The sequence below is a fragment of the Octopus sinensis genome, linkage group LG3 (genome assembly GCF_006345805.1).
Source record: "Octopus sinensis linkage group LG3, ASM634580v1, whole genome shotgun sequence".
NCBI lineage: Eukaryota > Metazoa > Mollusca > Cephalopoda > Octopoda > Octopodidae > Octopus > Octopus sinensis.
Genome location: NC_042999.1, coordinates 149,837,063 through 149,856,673, shown reverse-complemented (window position 1 = coordinate 149,856,673; position 19,611 = coordinate 149,837,063). Strand labels below are relative to the sequence as shown.

At 35.5% G+C, this 19,611-nt stretch overlaps 1 protein-coding gene across 1 annotated transcript in view; it reads left to right on the top strand.

Annotated features, from left to right (window-relative positions):
• Window positions 1–939: 939 nt before the first annotated feature.
• The window catches only part of LOC115209061 (isocitrate dehydrogenase [NAD] subunit alpha, mitochondrial), a 33,368-nt gene continuing 14,696 nt past the window's right edge, over window positions 940–19,611 (top strand). The window contains exons 1-4 of the mRNA XM_029777136.2: window positions 940–1,057; window positions 12,786–12,824; window positions 18,142–18,225; window positions 18,507–18,679. Coding sequence (XP_029632996.2) covers window positions 947–1,057; window positions 12,786–12,824; window positions 18,142–18,225; window positions 18,507–18,679 — 407 coding nt within the window. The 5' untranslated portion in view covers window positions 940–946. The remainder of the gene's footprint in view (window positions 1,058–12,785; window positions 12,825–18,141; window positions 18,226–18,506; window positions 18,680–19,611) is intronic.

The following is a 19,611-nucleotide window of genomic DNA, read 5'->3' as shown; positions in this document are numbered from 1 at the left end:
ACACTCACGGAATGGTTGGCGTTAGGAAGGGCATCCAGCTGTAGAAACACTGCCAGATCAGACTGGGCCTGGTGCAGCCTTCTGGCTTCCCAGACCCCAGTTGAACCGTCCAACCCATGCTAGCATGGAAAGCGGACGTTAAACGATGATGATGATGACTTGGGCACACTATGTAATAAGGCCATTATTATTTCTATGACCATTGAACAGTTATTGTTATTGTTTTTATCTCGAGATCAGCAAACTTATAATCAAGGGTATTCCAACCGTAGCCATCCCATTTTTTCTGTCTGTATGCAGGGAACCCCAAATCATGTTATCCACACCACTATTTTCAATACAATAGATTGCAATGTATGGGAGATTTCGTTGCTATTTCTAGCAGATAGATTGGCCACATAAAAGCATATTGATTGTTGTGTTGATGCTGCTGTTTAACTGCAGATGAGCCCTCGTTGATCAACTTCATCATCAAAGACACCCCAACCGTGATCATCCCCAATTTTTCTTATGCGCGATAAACCAATGACTACATTATCCAGGATATCTCTTTTAAGACAATAATTGTGATTTGTGGAAAATTTGGCTGCTATTTTTTGCAAATTGAGTGACCACATAGAGGCAGACGCATCCTCGTTGACTGTGACTATTCAGGTGTTGTTTAATCCTTTAACTCCAGGTTAGTCCTAATCAAGCAAACGTATGATCAAAGGCATTCCAGCCGTGACCATCTTTTTTCTGTGTGCAAGGACGTAGGAAACCTAGAACCATATTAGCCATGCGTCCATTCTGGTTTTTTATTATTATCATGAAAGATAATAGTTTGAAAAGTGGAAGATTTCACTGCTATTTCTAACAGATCAAGCGACCACCTAGAGGCTTCTGTCATGACACCTGTGGTTAAACAGAGCCGGGTTTGCGGGGAAATGAGAAAAGACTTAAGCGCATGCGCAGCGTTGAATCAATCTCGTTGACTTCAGTGCAAGGTCATTATACTAGAAAGATGGCTTCTCGCCTGTTTCTCAAAGTCAACCGACTCGCTTTTGCTTTATCGCAGGTAATAAGTTCACATTTTCTGTTTCGATTAGCCAGATGATTGCATTTAGAATAGTCGTAAATTAATCTAAGATCAACATTCAGCTTTGTCATTGAAAATAATTCTCCTGTTCCATTCGTATCTTGCAACAGCTTCTGACCTTATGCATGTATCATATCTTGTTATTTCACAACGCCGCTCCTAATCGTGATTCTGTTTAAAGTCTTATAAAAAAAATCAAGGGAAAATAGAGAAGAAAGTATAACCTAGTATGTGAATTGAAAATTTTAGATAAATATAATGTATATTTTGATGAAAACCAACTTTTTTTTTACTGGAATATATCAGGTGCGTGTGATATCTCTTTCATTCCGGTCAGTTGCTGTTGATGGTGGTGAAGCGGCCGGAATAGTTTAAATGTTTTTTCTGCTTCAAGTCACTCTCAATACATTCTCTTTACCTAAGATATCTCGAGCGTATCTATTAATTAATTTGATTTGTATTACAAATGCTATGTGAGAAATCTATTACTATCGTTAGTGAAAGTGTTGATAGGAACTGATCTCTTCAGATTCTTTTTTTCCCTTTTGAATTTTCGCTCCGTTCAGTCACTTTCGTAAATTGTAGTTTGTTTTTATTTTAATTAAAACAGCGACTTCCCAAACTTTATTAAACGATGAGATACACCAAGTAATAAAACAACATTGAATACATACAAACACACACACACACACATATAATTTATTCAAATAAATTAGCTTCCTTTTACTATCTTTCGGAAATTTAAAAAAAAAAATGTTCCATGTGGTGAAGGAAAAGAAACTACATGAAATATTTTTGAAGGGTGAATCTCCAAGTGAGAAGTGGGTATTATCTATAAATAATTGCGTGTAATATACTTATATACTGGATTAAAAAAACATCACTTCAACAGATAAAAGATCGAAGGCTACTCGCAGGATACGAACCCGCATCTTCACGATGTAAACAATTATATATACAGAGAGAGAGAGAGAATTGGGATTTCATATTTCCTTTTATTTATGTAGACATAAAATTACAAATTTAATATATATTTTTTGATATTTATTTACTTCTTAGCCGCTGTAAATTAAAAAAAAAATCTCCTACCCGGTCTCTAAACACTTCTTGGAGAACAAAAAAGAAAAAAAGATGTTAGATTATTTGGTCCTGGGATTCTACTCCTGGGGAAAAATATAGAATGGTCACGACTGGAATGCCTTTGATTAACCTGGAGCTAAACCACAACAAAAAGCGGGTGTTTATCCGAAATGTTTTGACAGACGCCAATCTATAGTCACCTTATGTCATGCTTTGAAGGTCGTCCACTCAATGATAACCTAACATAAATATACCCCCAGCAAAGGGGCCAAGAGTGAATATATTTAGATAGCGTGGTAGATGTGGCATACCTACACAAGTGTGCACCCACCCGACTGTGTAGCCTCATAACTTTCAGAAATATGATATTTTTTTGACGAAATTTTCTACAACTACACTTCAGATTAGGAAGATATCGATTATATCGGAATTTGCTGTAAAAAAGTTTTTCCGAGGATGAGGAGAGGAGTTTCGGAAAATGCACAGGAGTCGGCTTTGTTTCCTCATAACTTTTAAAATTGGGCATTTTCTAATGAAATTTTGTACACATACTTTTCAGAATATGTAGGTTAGGTTAATGTTTACATTTAACCGTTGATTATAATTATATCGGAATTTAATATGGAAAAAACAAAACAAAATTGGTGGGCGCACATACGTAGATAGTGACACCACACCACATACACCTACAAAATGAAACCTGAAATTTCGAAAAACTTGTGATGTATATTGGTATGTATGTATGCGCGCGGCCACCATTTCTATTTTATTTTTTTACCATATTAAATTCCGATGTAATCGTAATCCATTCCATCTGACAGTTACTTGTAGAAAATTTTTATATAAAAATATATTCATTTTTCAGAAAGTTATGAGAAAACAAAACCGACCCGTATGAATTATCCGAAACTTCTTTCTCCACTCTTAAAAACTTTTTTCACAATGAATTCCACCATTTACAGAATCTACACCATCTGAAGTGTATTTGAAGAAAATTTGATGAAAAAATATCCATTTTTCTGAAAGTCAGTGGGGGGTCACACTTGTGTAGGTATGCCATATATATGTTGGGGTGAGGTGGGGGTGGATGTATATATTTCAATTTAACTAAGTAAAAATATAATTTTCTAACATTTGATATAATACTTTTTGCTCTTCTCACCTTCAGACATCAGCATACAAAACACATTTTCTCTTTCTCCTTCTCTTCTTTCTCTCATCCTAAGAAGCATTGAATTTTAAATGAATATAAATTAATTTACGTGACAGTGTGGTAAGAAGCTTGCTTCCCAACCACATAGTTCCAGGTTCAGTCCCACTGTGTACCATGTTGGACAAGTGTTTTCTACTATAGCTACAGGCTGACCAAAGCCTTGTGAGTGAATTTGCTACATAGGAAGTGAAAGATGCCTGTCATATATGTGTGTTTGTCCACTGCCTCCACTTAACAACTGGTATGGTTTGTTTAAACCCTTGTAATTTTGTGGTTTGGTTGAAGAGACCAACTGAACAAGTACTAGACTTGAAAATAAGTTCAAATTTGTTCAACTAAACTCTTCAAGGTGCTTGAAAAATTAAAACCTGATGTTCCTGGATAGTTTGCCTTTTATCATGTGCATTTGCTCACACACAGCTGACCTGGAGCTAAGCAACAGCAACAACAAACTTCAGATATCAACATTCAGAAATTATTGGCACACTGCCGAGCTGCATCCTTAGTTTCTTTTGCTGATGTAACAACAATCTCTGTACTGTTTGAACTGACTGACTGACTATTTGCACCCCTTACTCATACAACTCACTCATGGAACAGTAACAGCAATCATCTGCTTTTTCCTGTTCTTCATTCTTTCTCAGTCTAACTTAACTGATTTCACAAATAAGCTATCTGAAATTTCATGGAAGATTGTTGCTTTTAGAACATGCAAGGTCATTTATATTCTGACAATGTCCTTAAGCACAATGGCGTTAGTTGCTATTTGATGTAGGCTAACAACATGATAGAATTTGTATATAAATAAATTGTATAGATCTCTTTTTGTGATTTAATTCAATTTTCATTCCCCACTTTTCAAAAGAAAAAAAAAACTGATCTAAAAACAGAGCAAGACTGGTTGCTTTGTTTAAAAGTTTTCATGATTGGTGTTAGTTTCACCATTGATTTATATGTATTTTAATTTATAACTTCATTTTCTACATTGACATATGACCACAGATTTGGTGAAGTAGTTTTGTTGATTTCTAAAAAAAATTTTGTATATTTCTAAAATGATGACCTCCCACTCCATCATTATTGGTCACCTCAACCCCATCCTTCATTCACCATTGATTATATCCACTCCTCAACCCCACCCAATCTTTACAGTTGTTACCTACTCCAACTCTTCCCTACCTGTCCTACTTACCATCCACTAAATACCTGTTCCTCATTCATTATGCTCACTCATTCCCCATTTCACTTTCCTGTACACCCCTGCAACCTCCACCTACCAATAATCCTGATTCTTTGTCACTTTTTGCTTTTACCCATCTCCTATCTTGAGGGTGATGCCTCACCACTATTATTTTTTATCTTTTCCCCACTCCATCCTGATCACCTTCACACCTCTTCCAAAATGTGAGTAGTCATGTGGCCCTTCTACAAGAGCTGTTCTATTCTGGCCCCTTCTCATACTTTAATCCTTCATATACTTGCATAAAGCTGTCTCTCTTGGTGTTTGTAATTTTGCAAGCTGCATGGTGATCTCACTACTACTGGTAGCATGATTAAAGTACTCAATACATGTTGTAAAGTGGTTGATATTAGGAAAGTAATCCAGCTGTAGAAACCCTGTCAAAATAGTTTGTAGGGCACAATACAGTCCATGCCAGGATGTTAAATGATAATGATGATAAATAGTGGAGGTAGGGAGTGCCTATGTTCTTTACTGATCATCCAAGATTTAGCCCTGAAGACTCACAAGAAAACTAAAGGCACTCAAGGACTATGTGGTTGTGTTAAACTAGGTTGCATATTAGATCTATCAGTCAAAATTGGTCCCAGTATTATATGATATTGTCATCATTTAACATCCACTTTTCCATGTTTTTGAAATTCATCATCATCATCATCATCATTTAACATCCGTTTTCCATGGGTTAGATGGTTTGACTGAAAACTGGTAAGCTGGGGAGCTGCATCATGTTTCAATTTGATTTGGTATGGTTTCTACTACTGGATACCAAATCAGATTGAAACCTGGTGCAGCTCCCCAGGAAAACAGACATCAAATGATGATGATGATGATTCATCAAACAAAATTCATTACCAACTCTCATCATCATTTTATTGCTTGTAATATTTCACCCTGGAAGACAGGCGATGAGCAACATCACATGATGTGAAGACAAAAGCTACACAAAAACACACATATGTACATAATAGGTCTTCTTCAACATCCAGTCACTAAATCTGCTCACAAGGTTGTAGTCAGTACAAGGCTATAGAGGAACTAAACTCAAGACCACATGGCTGGGAAGTAAGCTTCTTAACCACAAAGTCAAACCTGCACCCATTACCACACTTATGTCTGTTTATATATGTCAAAGAATATTTTATCCATTCTGCAAGAATATAAGGAAGATTGGAAGACAGAAGGTTAGAGGAATTGAACTAAATGCTAAGTGTCTAATTTTCAGTTGTTTCTGTTACTCCTCTACATTATTCTGAACAATAAATATTGAATTGGCTGGGGGTTTTTTTTTTTGTTTTTTTTTTTTAGCTGTAAGGAACACTTTCAGGGCTTTTTAAATATGTAGTTTCAGGTTCAATCCACTGTGTGGTACTTTGGGCAAGTGTTTTGTATTATAACCTCGAGCTGACCAAAACTTTGTGAATGGATTTGCTAAACAGAAACTGAAAGAAACCTATCATATATATATATATGTGTGTGTGTATTTGCATCTGTGTTTGTCCCCTGCTACTGCTGGATAACTGATGTGGGTGTGTTTACATACCCATAACTTAGTAGTTCAGCAAAAGAGACTGATGGAATAAGTACCAGGCTTAAAAATAAACAAAAAGGGAGTAAGTACTGGGGTTGATTTGTTTGACTAAAATTCAAGGTGCTGCCCCAGCATGGCCAAAGTCTAATGACTGAAACAAGTGCAAAACAAAAGATTAGCATCAGGAGGGGTGTGTGCTGTAAAGCAGTACTTTGATAGTACATTCATCTAACCCATGCTAATATAGAAAAATGGACATAAAAACAAGTGAATGCAATCAATGACTTTCTCTATATTATATATATCTTAACCCTCAGTCATGCTATCTGTTGGTATGGGTCCTTTTACTTTCTATTTCCCTACCGTCACTCAACCTTTCCTTTCCTTCTAGTATAAGAGACCACATTAGACATATTGTGCTGAATACACTCTTTCTTCACCCTCCTCACCGCCTGTCATCACCCCACTCATTTAATTGCCATCTTCCTCTTGCTCATGCAGGTATCTTGGCTCTTCCCCTGTCATTGCTCTATTCTCTGAGTCACACTACATACAATGTATGTATGTCTTGGAATACAGAGTACCCCTATCACTCACCCATCTATCACCACTCTTCTCATCACGTATTGTTCATACTGTCATCATTCATCATTTTCACTCTATATAGGAGAGTGAGTATTGACCTCTTGTCAAGGGCACATCAAGTCTCGTCAAGGACATGGCTACCACTCAAATGTTGGTACCATTAAAAAAAAAAACACTATTCCTTACACTAATTGATTGATGTCAGGAAGGACATTCAGTCATAGAAATCATTCCAAAAAGGCAAGATGTCCTCCAAACCATCTATGTAAGCAGTTCCTTTGAATGTGTTGACACTGACGATAGGGATTCATTCCAAGTCAGTTTGAAAAGTGGATGCAAAATGACATATATATATATGTGTGTATATATATATATATATTATATATATATATATATATATATATATATATATCACGTGATCATGTGATCAACCGGGCTATCAGATGTTATTACACATCGCTGGTCACAATGCGCTTCGCATTGTTTTAGCCTTCAAATGATGCCACCTCACTGGCTAAGTGAGCAGGCCAACGGAAGAAAGAGTGAGAGAAAGTTTTGGCGAAAGAGTACAGCAGGGATCGCCCCCCCCCCCCTGCTGGAGCCTCGTGGAGCTTTAGGTGTTTTCGCTCAATAAACACTCACAACTCCCGGTCTGGGAATTGAAACCGTGATTCTACAACTGCGAGTCCGCTGCCCTAACCACTGGGCCATTACACCTCCACATCTAACCAATTAACTAACAGTAAAGAAGCGATATTGAACCAATGTGTGTGTAATTATTGGTGTAATGACCGCCCACCACCACCAGGACAAGATATATTTGTAGTTTGATCATCAGATTGTTAGGACTAACATTTATAGTAACTTTGATGGTTTTGTGTGCTGTTCATGACTGGAGTAGATGAAGTACCATATGGTTTCTTTGCTGTGTGCATTGAATACCATCTGCTATTGTTGGTGGTAATCAGGGCAACAACATCTTGATGGGAAACAGTTAGAATATATCTCTGAAATCTAATTCTGACTGGAGAAATATCAGAGATTATTCTAATACCTGCATGTAAGAAAGATATGTACATATAGTAAATGTTAATGATGATTATGCTGGAGGTGGCAATAGTAGCAGTGGTGGTAATGAAAGCAATGACATTGATGATATTTAGTGATTATAATACATCTCTGTTCTCATAAATTCACATTCCTGTTTTATTTATATCAACACACTTTGTGTGAAACAACTTCTTTGTTTCTCTCAGTGTCAATAGATGCCGCAGTGTGAAATTTGCTTCAAAGTAAATAATGTGTGGTTGAGAAGCTTACTTGCCAGTCATCTGGTTTTTGGTTCAGTTCCACTGTGTGGTACCTCGGACAAAGTTTCTTCTATTTTAGTATTGGACTGACTAAAACCTTGTGAGTGGATTTGGGAGATAGAAACTGGAAGAAGCCTGCTACATACATGTGTGTGTGTGTACCTTTGTTTTGCTATCACGTGATGGTTGTAAATGAACAATGTGGTTTTGTTTTCAGTCTTCTGTGAAAAACATGTCTAGCCATGGGGAAATATTACTTTGCTTGGAAACAGGTGAAGGTTGGCAACATGATGGGCATCAAGCTATAGAAAATCACCTCAATGAATTCCATATGACTCATGCAAGCATGGAATACATTAAATGATCATGATGAATTCATATATTTACTGCTTCACTTTACTATTTCATGGACAAATTTATCTTTTATTTTAAATGCAGTATAATTTTTTTTTTAATAGTAAAATAGTATAACAGAAATATCCTCTGAACATTGCATTTATTATTTGTATCAATGTCAAACATCTTACAGATGACTTAGTATTATTTTGTATAATTTTTCATATGGCTTTTGTTTTTAAGTCATACATATAAGACTTGGCACTCATAATTGTTATCAAGATAATTTTATTTTAAACTATTAACCTTATCTGTACAGTACATGTCTGTAACTTATACTGGTGCATGTAGTTTGCAAATAAAGATGTTACTATCCTTGTTTTAGAAATAAAGATTCCAAATTCATATCCCTATCTGTTCAATGTATATATTTAAGAGTACTTGATGATGAATAGTGATTTAACTAATTGAAAAGTAGTGTAAATGTAAATATTATAAATTTACAGTTTAAAGATTAAGATTAATAGTTGAAAAATATATTTTATCTTAACATTAGACATTTTTATTATCAGTTTAACATGTTATTAAGTTGTCCTAGTTAGCTTACCTTAACACACTTATGCTATCAAGCTAATAGAAGAAACAGAAGCAGCTCACAGTTACATCATCTTGAGTATGAAGACATAAAATGTTTAGCACACGGTTTTGATGCCTAACATCATCCTATAATTAACAGTCTAAGTGGTTTCTCAATGTTTATGATACATGCTACCCTAAAATAATGAACATAAACATGCTTACTTATATGTGAGAAAGCAAGCCTATGTGAAAATGGTTGAAATAATTATAGAACTGGTGGCAATGGCATACAAGAAAGAAGTCAGTTTTGGTATAGGTGTATGAATTAATAGAAACAGACATGGTTTTGTGGTAACAAAGTTCACTTTGTAACGATGTGGTTTCAGGTTCTATCCTACTGTGCTGTCAGTACTTTCTAGCAAGTGTCTTCTAGAGCATTGGTCTCATGCTTTGTGAGTGAAATTAGTAGAAGGAAACTGTGTGGGTGTGCATGAATGTTTATTTCAGTGGTAATAGGTTTACATCATCTTTAACCCTTTTGATACCAACCCAGCTGAAACTGCCTCTTGTTTGCATAAGTTTTGAATTAAAATCTTCCACGAAACCTTAATCACAATTTCTGTTGCTAACACTAGCTTAATGATGACTAAGTTATTTTACTAAGTTTTTTGTTATATTTAAAATTAATTGAAAGAAACACCGAGCATCTCAAAATAAATACAGTACCGAAAGGGTTAAACAATATGTCCTATAGCCTGGCAGTTTCAATGTATGAAGATCATTGGAATAAAACTACTTTGCTTTCAAAACAGGCAAGGGTTAGTGACAGGAAGACATCTGGCTGCAGAATACTATATCAATAAGTCTTGTCCAACCCATACCATCATGGACAAACAAATGTAAAAATGATGTTTTTATCTCTTACTGTAACTTAAGTGAGCAGGCGTATGATCAAACATTGAAAAATTGGCAATGTTGTTTTCTCTAATAAGTTGAGAGGACTTGCTGCTGATATAAAACTAGAAATAAATTGTCCATCTCATTTCAAAAAGCAGTTGTAAGTGATTAAGAAGACTAGTTTATTGTTGTACAACAGCGATAAGTTCAAATTTCCTTATAAACTAATTTTTAAAAAATGTATATTATTATAATTATTTTTTTTTTTTGATAACAACATTATTTAAAACCTTTTCAAACAGCTAGTGTGCAAATAATTCGGACTAAACATTTAATCATTTTAGCATTACCCAGTCGTACCTACTTGACAGTCTAGGTAAGTTTTTAAAAAAGATGTTATGGGCTGGTTATCAGTATAATATATCAGCACGTCTGACACACATACCCTAAATTCCCAACTGCTTTTAGCATAATGAAAAGTTGATACAATAGAAATGTCATAGTATGAGCTGAAAACATATTTGTCTATTATTTAATTATAATGTTATATTTGTGTGTGTGAAAGTCAAACAGTCAAAAGTTGAAATCTAGTTTCAGTAAAGTTAGTCTCTTATTCACACCTAATACAATTTGTATTGTTTACTCCAGCACAGTTCTATTTCTCTCTACAAATGACCGATTACTTCAGTTAGTCAAAGTTTTCAACTCACTGCATTACATGTGTGAGACACATTCATGTTGTATTTACTACAAACCATGCCAAAGAAGACATTGGAACTTGGTGCAGCCCTCTGGCTCATTGGTTCCTCTCTCAAACTGTCCTACTCATGTCAGTATAGAAAAGGGGACATTAAATGATAACGATGATGATGAATGTTCCTCTAAGTATTTTCCTTCAGCCTTGTGCACATTTTATATGGCAACTTTTGATAGGTTTTATATATTTGTAATAGATGACATGTTATATTTGTGTTAAGTGATATGTATCTTCCCTGTTCTGTAATTCTGTAAAGCAGTAGATTAGGTAATGTTTAAGAGATAAGACATAATAATAATAATGAAATTATTGTGTATAGTGCTCAGGTGCACTACAACTTATCAAAGGTTCATGTACAGTACATAGAATTATGTACAAAAGAAGGAAAGAGTTGTAATATATGGAGTGGGGTGGGATATCAGGTGTAGCATTGGCGAATTTCAGGAAGCATGGAGTTTTAAAGGATGCAATGTCTCTGCAACTAGCAAGTGATGCATGCAGGTAGTTTGTTCCATACGTCAGCAACTCTAAGTGTGAAAAAATGTTTCTGAAAGTCATGGGAGCTGTGCTGTTTTCTGACTTTGTAGACATGTCAACGTGTGTTAGACACACGGAGCTCAGAAAGGTGCTCATGGTGGTTGTTGGCATGATGGTTAATAATCTTGTGGGTGTTTACTAAGTCAGTTGTCATACATCGGAGCTTCAATGTATCCATTCCCAGGGAAGCAAGACATTCAGAGTATGGTAGATGCCTGATGGAGGGTATTTGTTTGGTTGCACATCTTTGAATAGTTTCCAGGAGGTCAATGTTCTGAGTAAGATAGGTGTTCCAGGCTGGTAATGCCAATTCCAAGTGTAGCTGCACCATAGCCATATAAGCCTTAAATAGAAAGCTGGAGAGCAGCTGACAAAGGTCTTGCAGAGTGATGCCAAGACACCTTTGACCTGCTTGATAATTTTAGAGATGTACTTTGTCCAGTACAAATCACTGCTGATAGTAATGCCCAGGTCACTTTCACAAGAAGATTTCTTGATATTAGTGTTGTGGAGGGAGTATGTGGATGCTGGGTTTTTCTTCCTAAAATGCATGGTGGTACACTTGTCCACAGCCAGCTTGAGTTGCCAGTCCATAATCCATTGCTGCATTGTGTCCAGGTCCAGTTACAGGAAAGATCTAAAAGATCTGTCAGTATTGTTTACATTTAGAAGTAGAAGTTTGTTACAACATCAGTTGTTAGTTCAAATCTTTTGCAAACATATCGAGGCAGTTTAGTGTGTGCTGTCATTACTTGTCAGAAATAGAGTACAAGAATTGTATTGATACTTTAGGTTATCAGTAATGTGTGTCCAATGTGCACTATGGGATCACAGAAGGGCTGACTGACAACAGGGACTTCACAATTAGCACGAGAGTTCTTAACAGTGGGAGCATCCATTAAATTCTTTCAAATGCTCAAAAGGCTCTCAAAATGTAATTGATAGCTTCTGTTACTTCGGTGACCTAATTAACAGTGCAGGTAGATGTTCTGGAAATATAGTAACTTGAAAAAGGTCAAGGATCTATTACTACATCTGATAACAAAGGGGTTGTCTTTCCAAGTGAATGGCAGACTGTATTTTTGTGTACAAAGTATAATATTGCATGGCAACCAGACATGGGCTTTGAATAGAGCCTCGAAAAAGTTAGTAAGAAATGAGATGAGCCTATTATACTGGTTGTTTAATGTTTGTGTGTGTGAACAGTGGAGTTTAAATAAGCTGAGAGAAAAATTGGGTTTAAGGGGGATGAAATGTAGTGTGCAAGGGGGAAGACTATGCTGATATGGATGTGTGATGCATATGGAAGATGACAGTTGGATAAATAAGTGCTAAGAAATCCAAGTAAAATGAGCCTGTAGAAAAGGAAAACAGGGAAATGTGGTGAAAGCTGATCCTCAGAAAGAAAATGACTAAGGATCACAAATGTTGAGATGTGCTAGTTGAGACACATCCAACCCATGCAAGTATAGAAAAAATCTTGTAAAATGTTGACAATGATAAATCCTGAAATCAATTTTAATGTAGTTCTTGCTGACATGATATAAAAATGATCTTCTATTATTGTGTTGCATTTCTAGTAACGTAACGTATCACATCTGTTCTTTTTCTAATTTAAGTGCTTTTCATTTTCCCTTTCTAGAATATTTTCAAGACTCCAGTTCAGCACCTGTCCAGTGAGGTTCGTATAATTTTATTAAGTATTTATATCATTTTGAAATGAAGGGATTTGAGGCATTATCTTTAAAGAATTGCAGCCCATTGTTATGTGTTCTAAGTCTTCTACTGAGATTGTATCCTTAAGAAAGATACAATACTTTTCTCAGTCTGCTGAATTGGAAGATGGCGCTGTCACTCATATATTAGAAAAGGGTCTACCTACTAAAACAATTCATGCAAATTTGAGCTAATGAGGGTGTATACATTGGATATACACTATATCTAGTCCTGGATATACATTAAAGAAAAAAAATCAGGTTAGTTGTGACTGAGCACCTTTTATCCTAGGTATATTTGATCAGACTTTTTGATGTTGTTATACATCGCTGATCACAATGTGCTTTGCATTATTTTAGCCTTTGGATAATGCTACCCTACTAGCTAGGCCAGCAGATGAACATCTCCCCACTTCACCCCACCCCCCGATCAGAAGACTATTTCATCACAGGGTTACCCATTTACAGCTGAGTAGACTGGAGCAATGTGAAATGAAGTGTTTTGCTCAAGAACACAGTGCACTGCCCAGTATGGAAATTGAACCTATAATCTAGCAATCCTGAATGCAACACCCTAACCTCTAGGTCGCATGCCTTCACATAATTTGCTACATATACTTAATTAATTTGATGCATATGTTTACTCAATTTATTACCATTTATTTTATTTGTTACATATACTTAATTGATATCTTGCAAATAATTTAATTAATTTATTACAAACATTGAATTAATTTTTAACAAATGCTCAGTTTAATTTGTAATATTAATTGAATAAACTCGTTATATTATTGTTCATTTGTTCTTTGACATTTTATTTTTAGTGTCACAGACTGACATTTGAGGGTTAACAGGTATAACAACAACATTAAAATTTTAATCTTGTTCTTAAAATCAGTTTTTGACCAGTTAATAAATTGGCTTTTTTGAAGAATTATTCTTACTGTATTTTCATAGTAGATCGTTTTGTTCTCAGTGAGGTAGTATATATAAAATATGTCATCACCATCATCATCATCACTTATGTCTGTTTTCAATTCTGGCATGAGTTAAACGGTTTGCCTGGAACTGGTAAGCTGGAGAGCTGTACCAGGCTCCAGTCTGTTTTGGACCTGGTTTCTATGGTTGGATGCCCTTACTAATGCCAACCACTCCAAGAGTGTAGTGGATGCCTTTTATGTGTCACTGGTATGAGTTCTTTTACATGTCACTGGCACGGGTGCCTTTTATGTGTCACTGGTACAGGTGCCTTTTATGTGTCTTCTTAAGCACAGCAAATTGCCAAAGGTCTTGATCATTTGTTATCGCCTCTTTGAGACCCAACATCCAAAGATCATACACTTCTTTATGCGGCTGTCCTCGTACATTCGCACCACATAACCATACCAGCACAGTCTTCTCTCTTATGCCTAATTTTTCTCTCAAGATGCTTTCACTCTGTTATACATGCATGCTGACATTGCACATCCAGTGAAACATTCTAGCTTCGTTTCTCTGAAGCCTTCGCATTTCCACTGCATCACAGCCTATGTTTCACTGCTATGTAGCATGGCTGTTCACACACAGGCATCATACAGTCTGTCTTTCACTCTGAGGGAGAGGCCCTTTGTTACTAACAAAGGCAGAAGCTCTTAGAGCATCCATCTCCACTACGGACCTGGTCACACCTGAAATTTCTTCTCTAATTCAACTTAACTTGATTTTCACAAGTCCCTTCTCATGTTATTTATTGTGATCGTTTTTCGGAATCATTGTTACTATTTTATCATTTGTTCTCACTATTGTTTTTCTAATCTGATATTACACATTTGGGTGGATTTTTCTCAATCTTATCTGATTCTTTTCTGTCTTTAGTCATTTTTAAGGCATGGTTGTGTGGTTATGAAGTTTGCTGTGTAATTACATGGTTTTGAGTTAATGCTATATTGCACCTCAAGCAAAGTGCCTTCTACTACAGCCTCAAAGCCTTGTGAGGATTTGGTAGGCAGAAACTGAAAGAAGTTTGTTGCTTATATAAATAGATTTTATATATTATTTGCTATCTACAATAAATCGTATAATGGCATAAATTTGACGAATTACAGGGAGAGAAAGAGTAGAAAGTCTTATACAGAATTTATATAGCATAAAGTCTATTAATTCTCACTGGATTATATATTTTCTATGATGAATGTGAGTCAAATGTTTGTATGCATTTTGATGATGCATGCAATTAAAACTAATAATAATGATAATTGTTGTTTTAATGTCCAATTTGTTTCTGTGGTTGCATGGTTGGACAGAAGTCACTGAGGCAGATTTTCTACAGCTGGATGCTCTTCAAGCTGCCAGCCTTTGTCTGTTTTCAAGCAAGGTAATATTTTCCTTTGTCCTTCCAACATCAACAGCACAAATATCCAAAAATTTTTATATGGAAGATTATAAATGAATGACATTACTTGTATATCAGTGATGTTGGCTTACAATTAGCATGCAATGTCAAGACAAGTAAACACAGATGCACACACATTCAGGCATACATTTATATATACATTGCAGGCTGACCGTGACAAGCAGTATCAAGTTTGCAATCTTCCATGAAAACATGTCTAGCCATTTGTGCTATTCATGTTGGGAGGATTAGGGGAAATACTAGCTTGCTTGGAAACAGGTGTGGGTTAGCAACAGGAAGGACATCAGATTGTAGAAAATCTGCCTCAGTGAATTTCATCTAACCCATACAAGCATCAAAAATGGACATTATATCAATGATGATGGTTTTAATTGCATGCAGCATTAGGATATGTATAAGCATCCCGAAACATTTTTCTTGCATCATCAGCAGCGAAATTTGTAAATCAGTGAAAATTAATACAACTCTTCCCACATGGGCTTTGTATAAGACTATGTTTCTACTCTTCCCTTGTAATCTAATTACCCCAAATTTATGCCCCTATATAACTTATTGTAGATAGTGAATGATATATAATCACCTGACCATGAGAAAGAGAGAGAGCATACATGGTTGTAATTGCACTGTTAAAATGTTAACTCTTTTGCTTGCTAAATCCACGTTTTCTCTTTGCTTTAGAGCAAGGCTAACCACTGTTTTTCCTCTTTGCATATGTCTTTCACGTGCAGGGAACTAACAATTTCGTAAGTTGGTTAAGTAAAACATTAGTGATGTTAATCTTGTCAGATTTGGAGGTCCCCCAAAGCTGACTGATTATAATAAAAAAAATCTATTATATTAAAGGGTTAATGATAAATTTCTGTGGTGTAAAAGCCCTGTCATGCAGCAGAAAGGGGATAATAAAAGAGTGTATGCAATAAAGAGAAAGAGACAGACAGATGGACAGAGATTAAAATGAACACTATCAGCTCATGCACACATACACGTACAAACATACTAATTTTTGTTTTGGCACCCATACATATACAGATGACAGCTGTGTGAGGTGTTGTATGACACACAACAAAATTGAAGTAGATAAGAGAAAAAATGAGGATTGTTAATTAAGAAAGAAGTTAAAATATAAATGATGATGATAGGCAAGAATATTTTGCACAAGCCAGAATGAGAAAGCAAACTAGAACAGAAAACATAACAAAAGAGAATAAACAAAGATTTCCTAGAAATTAATCAAAGGATTTTGAAGAAAATAACAGAATAGGGGATGTTTATGGCTGAGACTGTATCATAAAATGCTGGATTATAGTATTACAAAGAACTTTCACATGCTCTTGTTATCTGTTAAAGTAATATTTTCCCCATTCATTACCATTTAGTTGTTCTTCTCATGAGCCTGTTCCAGTATAGTTTTCAATAATTGCTAATTTATTACCAATCAATTGGAAGTACTTAAATACTCAAATCTCTTGTTGATTAATCATTAGTCTAGGATTTTAATCTAGACTAATGATTCCCATTTTTCACTTTTCATAAAATTTGCCATATTGCTTGTGCCACACCTTCTGTTAAGTGGTTGGTTGGTGACAGGATGGGCATCCAGCCAAAGACACCTTGCTAACGTGGAACACACAAGCAAGATCTGATCCACTTTGACCTGTCAAAGCATGCAGTGATCTCAAATAAGAACTGACTTTGTGTCAACTTATTCAACCCATGGAGAATGTAAATAAAATGATGGTGGTGGTGTTGATGAAAAGCTATTACCTAATTTCTAATTTATTTATTATTATTATCATTGAGTGAGAGAGCAGTGCATGCCATCAAAGTGACACTGGGGTAAAATATACGAAGCCTTGTATATGCATCATGACTACCCGTCTGATAAGGGTACACCAGACACATGCATCACAACATGTGCACAAAAAAAGGTCCCTGAATAAAGGTTGTTTAAGAATATTGAATGAAACACCTGTGTTTCTAGAGGTGAATTATCCAAACCCCAAAGAATTCCTCTCAACACATGGCTTTAATGTTCCCCCACTACTTCTGCTCATGATCAGAGATGCACATATCATCAGCTACCGAGGGACATGCTCAGCTGGTTACGGTCAAACAATTGACAAGCAAATCTGAGGTATTGAGCAAAATATTTGCTGTAGCCCATCTTTGATACCAAGACAAAACAATGTACATGATAACACTTCCAATCAGTTAAAATCAGAAGCCATGAGAGCCACTGTCTGGGAGTGCATCTATTATTAAGGTGGCAAGCTGGCAGAATTATTAGCATGCTGGTCAAAATGCTTAGCGGTATTTCGTCTGTCCTTTTGTTCTGAGTTCAAATTCTACTGGGGTCAACTTTGCCTTTCATCCTTTTGGGGATTGATAAATTAAGTACCAATGAAATACTAGGGTCAATGTAATTGACTAGCTCCCTCCTTGTGCCTATAGTAGAAAGGATTATTATTATTATTGGCTCTGTGACAGTCCTCATGATCCGTTTCAAGGGTGTGGGTACTGCCCTTCTTACTCAAATTGCAGGATTGCAGACCTAGCCTTAATGCATGCAATAGATTGATCTCTGCTAAATATACACAAGGGTTGGGTGGTGATGTTAAATGAAGCAACTTATGAATTAACCCTGACTGTCCAGTCTCTTCATTTGATTCAGATCCTTTCTAATTATTTTCGAAAAGTTGATTATCATACTTTCAAAGCATCCTTCAGACTAAGCTTATTTTCTTTATTTTTGACTACTTTTAGTTCAAAATATCATTTCAAATACATATTTATCGAAAATGTTATTATTTTCATGTTGTTATATCAAAATATATGTATCAGTCTTGTTCTTAGTGTTTACATATGTCTATATACAATGTGTTTACTTTTAGGTAAGAAAAGTTACTTTAATTCCTGGAGATGGTATTGGTCCAGAAATCTCTGCAGCTGTCCAAGAGATATTTGCTGCTGCTAAGGTATTATAAGTTCTTCATTGTTAATACAACCCACATAAAGTATTGATACTGATCATATTGAAAAGAAAAAATAAATAAAGCAAACTGAACAATGTATTGATTATGTTTGAAATTCCTGATAATCCTGATGTTACTTTAGGCCAATTAATTAAATATTTTAATGGAAATTGTTATCCAAATCACATATAAAGTGTTGTAGAAAAGTTAGTTAATTTTTTTATAATTTTAATCATTTAAATTTCGCTTTCTCTAAAATAATTGGTAATCCTTTATTCTTGCAGGTGCCCGTAGAATGGGATACTGTTGATGTTACCCCAGTGAAGGGTCCAGATGGAAAATTCCGTCTTCCACAGAAAGTATTTGAATCAATGGCTGAAACTAAATGTGGCCTGAAGGGACCTCTTGCTACCCCAGTCGGTAAAGGACATCAATCCCTCAACTTAGCATTGAGAAAGTAGGTTTATTTAATTAATTGTTGTGTAATTTATCTAAAATTGATAACCTTATTTTATACTGATTAACTTGTTAGGTTATTAATAATGAGGATTTCTAACATAGGTAAGGGGTTGGGCACACATTTTGTAGGAGAGGGTGCAGTTAATTAAATTAACTTGAGAACTTGACTGAAGGATGAAGGCAAAGTGAACCCTGGTAGGATTTGGATTCAGAATGTAAAGAATCAAATCTTTAATACTTACAAGGCATTTTGTTGGATGCTCTACTGATTCTATCTTTTACTGCCTTTTAGTTTATTGATAATCATAAAATTATTTGTACTCATTTATGACCACATGTTAGTAATTTATTAAAAGAAAATGAATAATTTCATTAAACATTAGAAGATATATCACATGTGCACACACACATATATAGATATATATTTGATTTACATCTGTTTTTTTCTATGCTGGCAATGGATTAGATAAATATATTATTGAGGCATTGTTTTACAGCCAGATGCCCTTCTTGTGGCTATTTCTCACCTGTTTTTCAAGTAAGGGATCTCTTATTCTGCATGTCTTTGAAGGCACAAAGTCAGCAAACAATTTGTTGAAGGGAAATGACATCATCACAGCTTGTAGCTCAGTGATTTTTTAAAGAACCACCAATGTAGATAAGTGCACACAGACGGATATACACATGCACACACACACATATGAGGAGCTTCTTTCAGTTCCTGTCTACCAATTCAAATCACAAGGCTTTGATTGGCTTGAGGCTCTAGTTGAAGACACTTGCTGAAGCTGCTGTGCATTGGGACTGAACCTAAAATCACATGATTTAGAAGCAAACTTCTTAACCACACAGCTGTATATATATCTGCCTATCTATCCATCTGTTTGTCTAGCTATTTATATATCTGTCTTTCTATCTATCTAACAATCT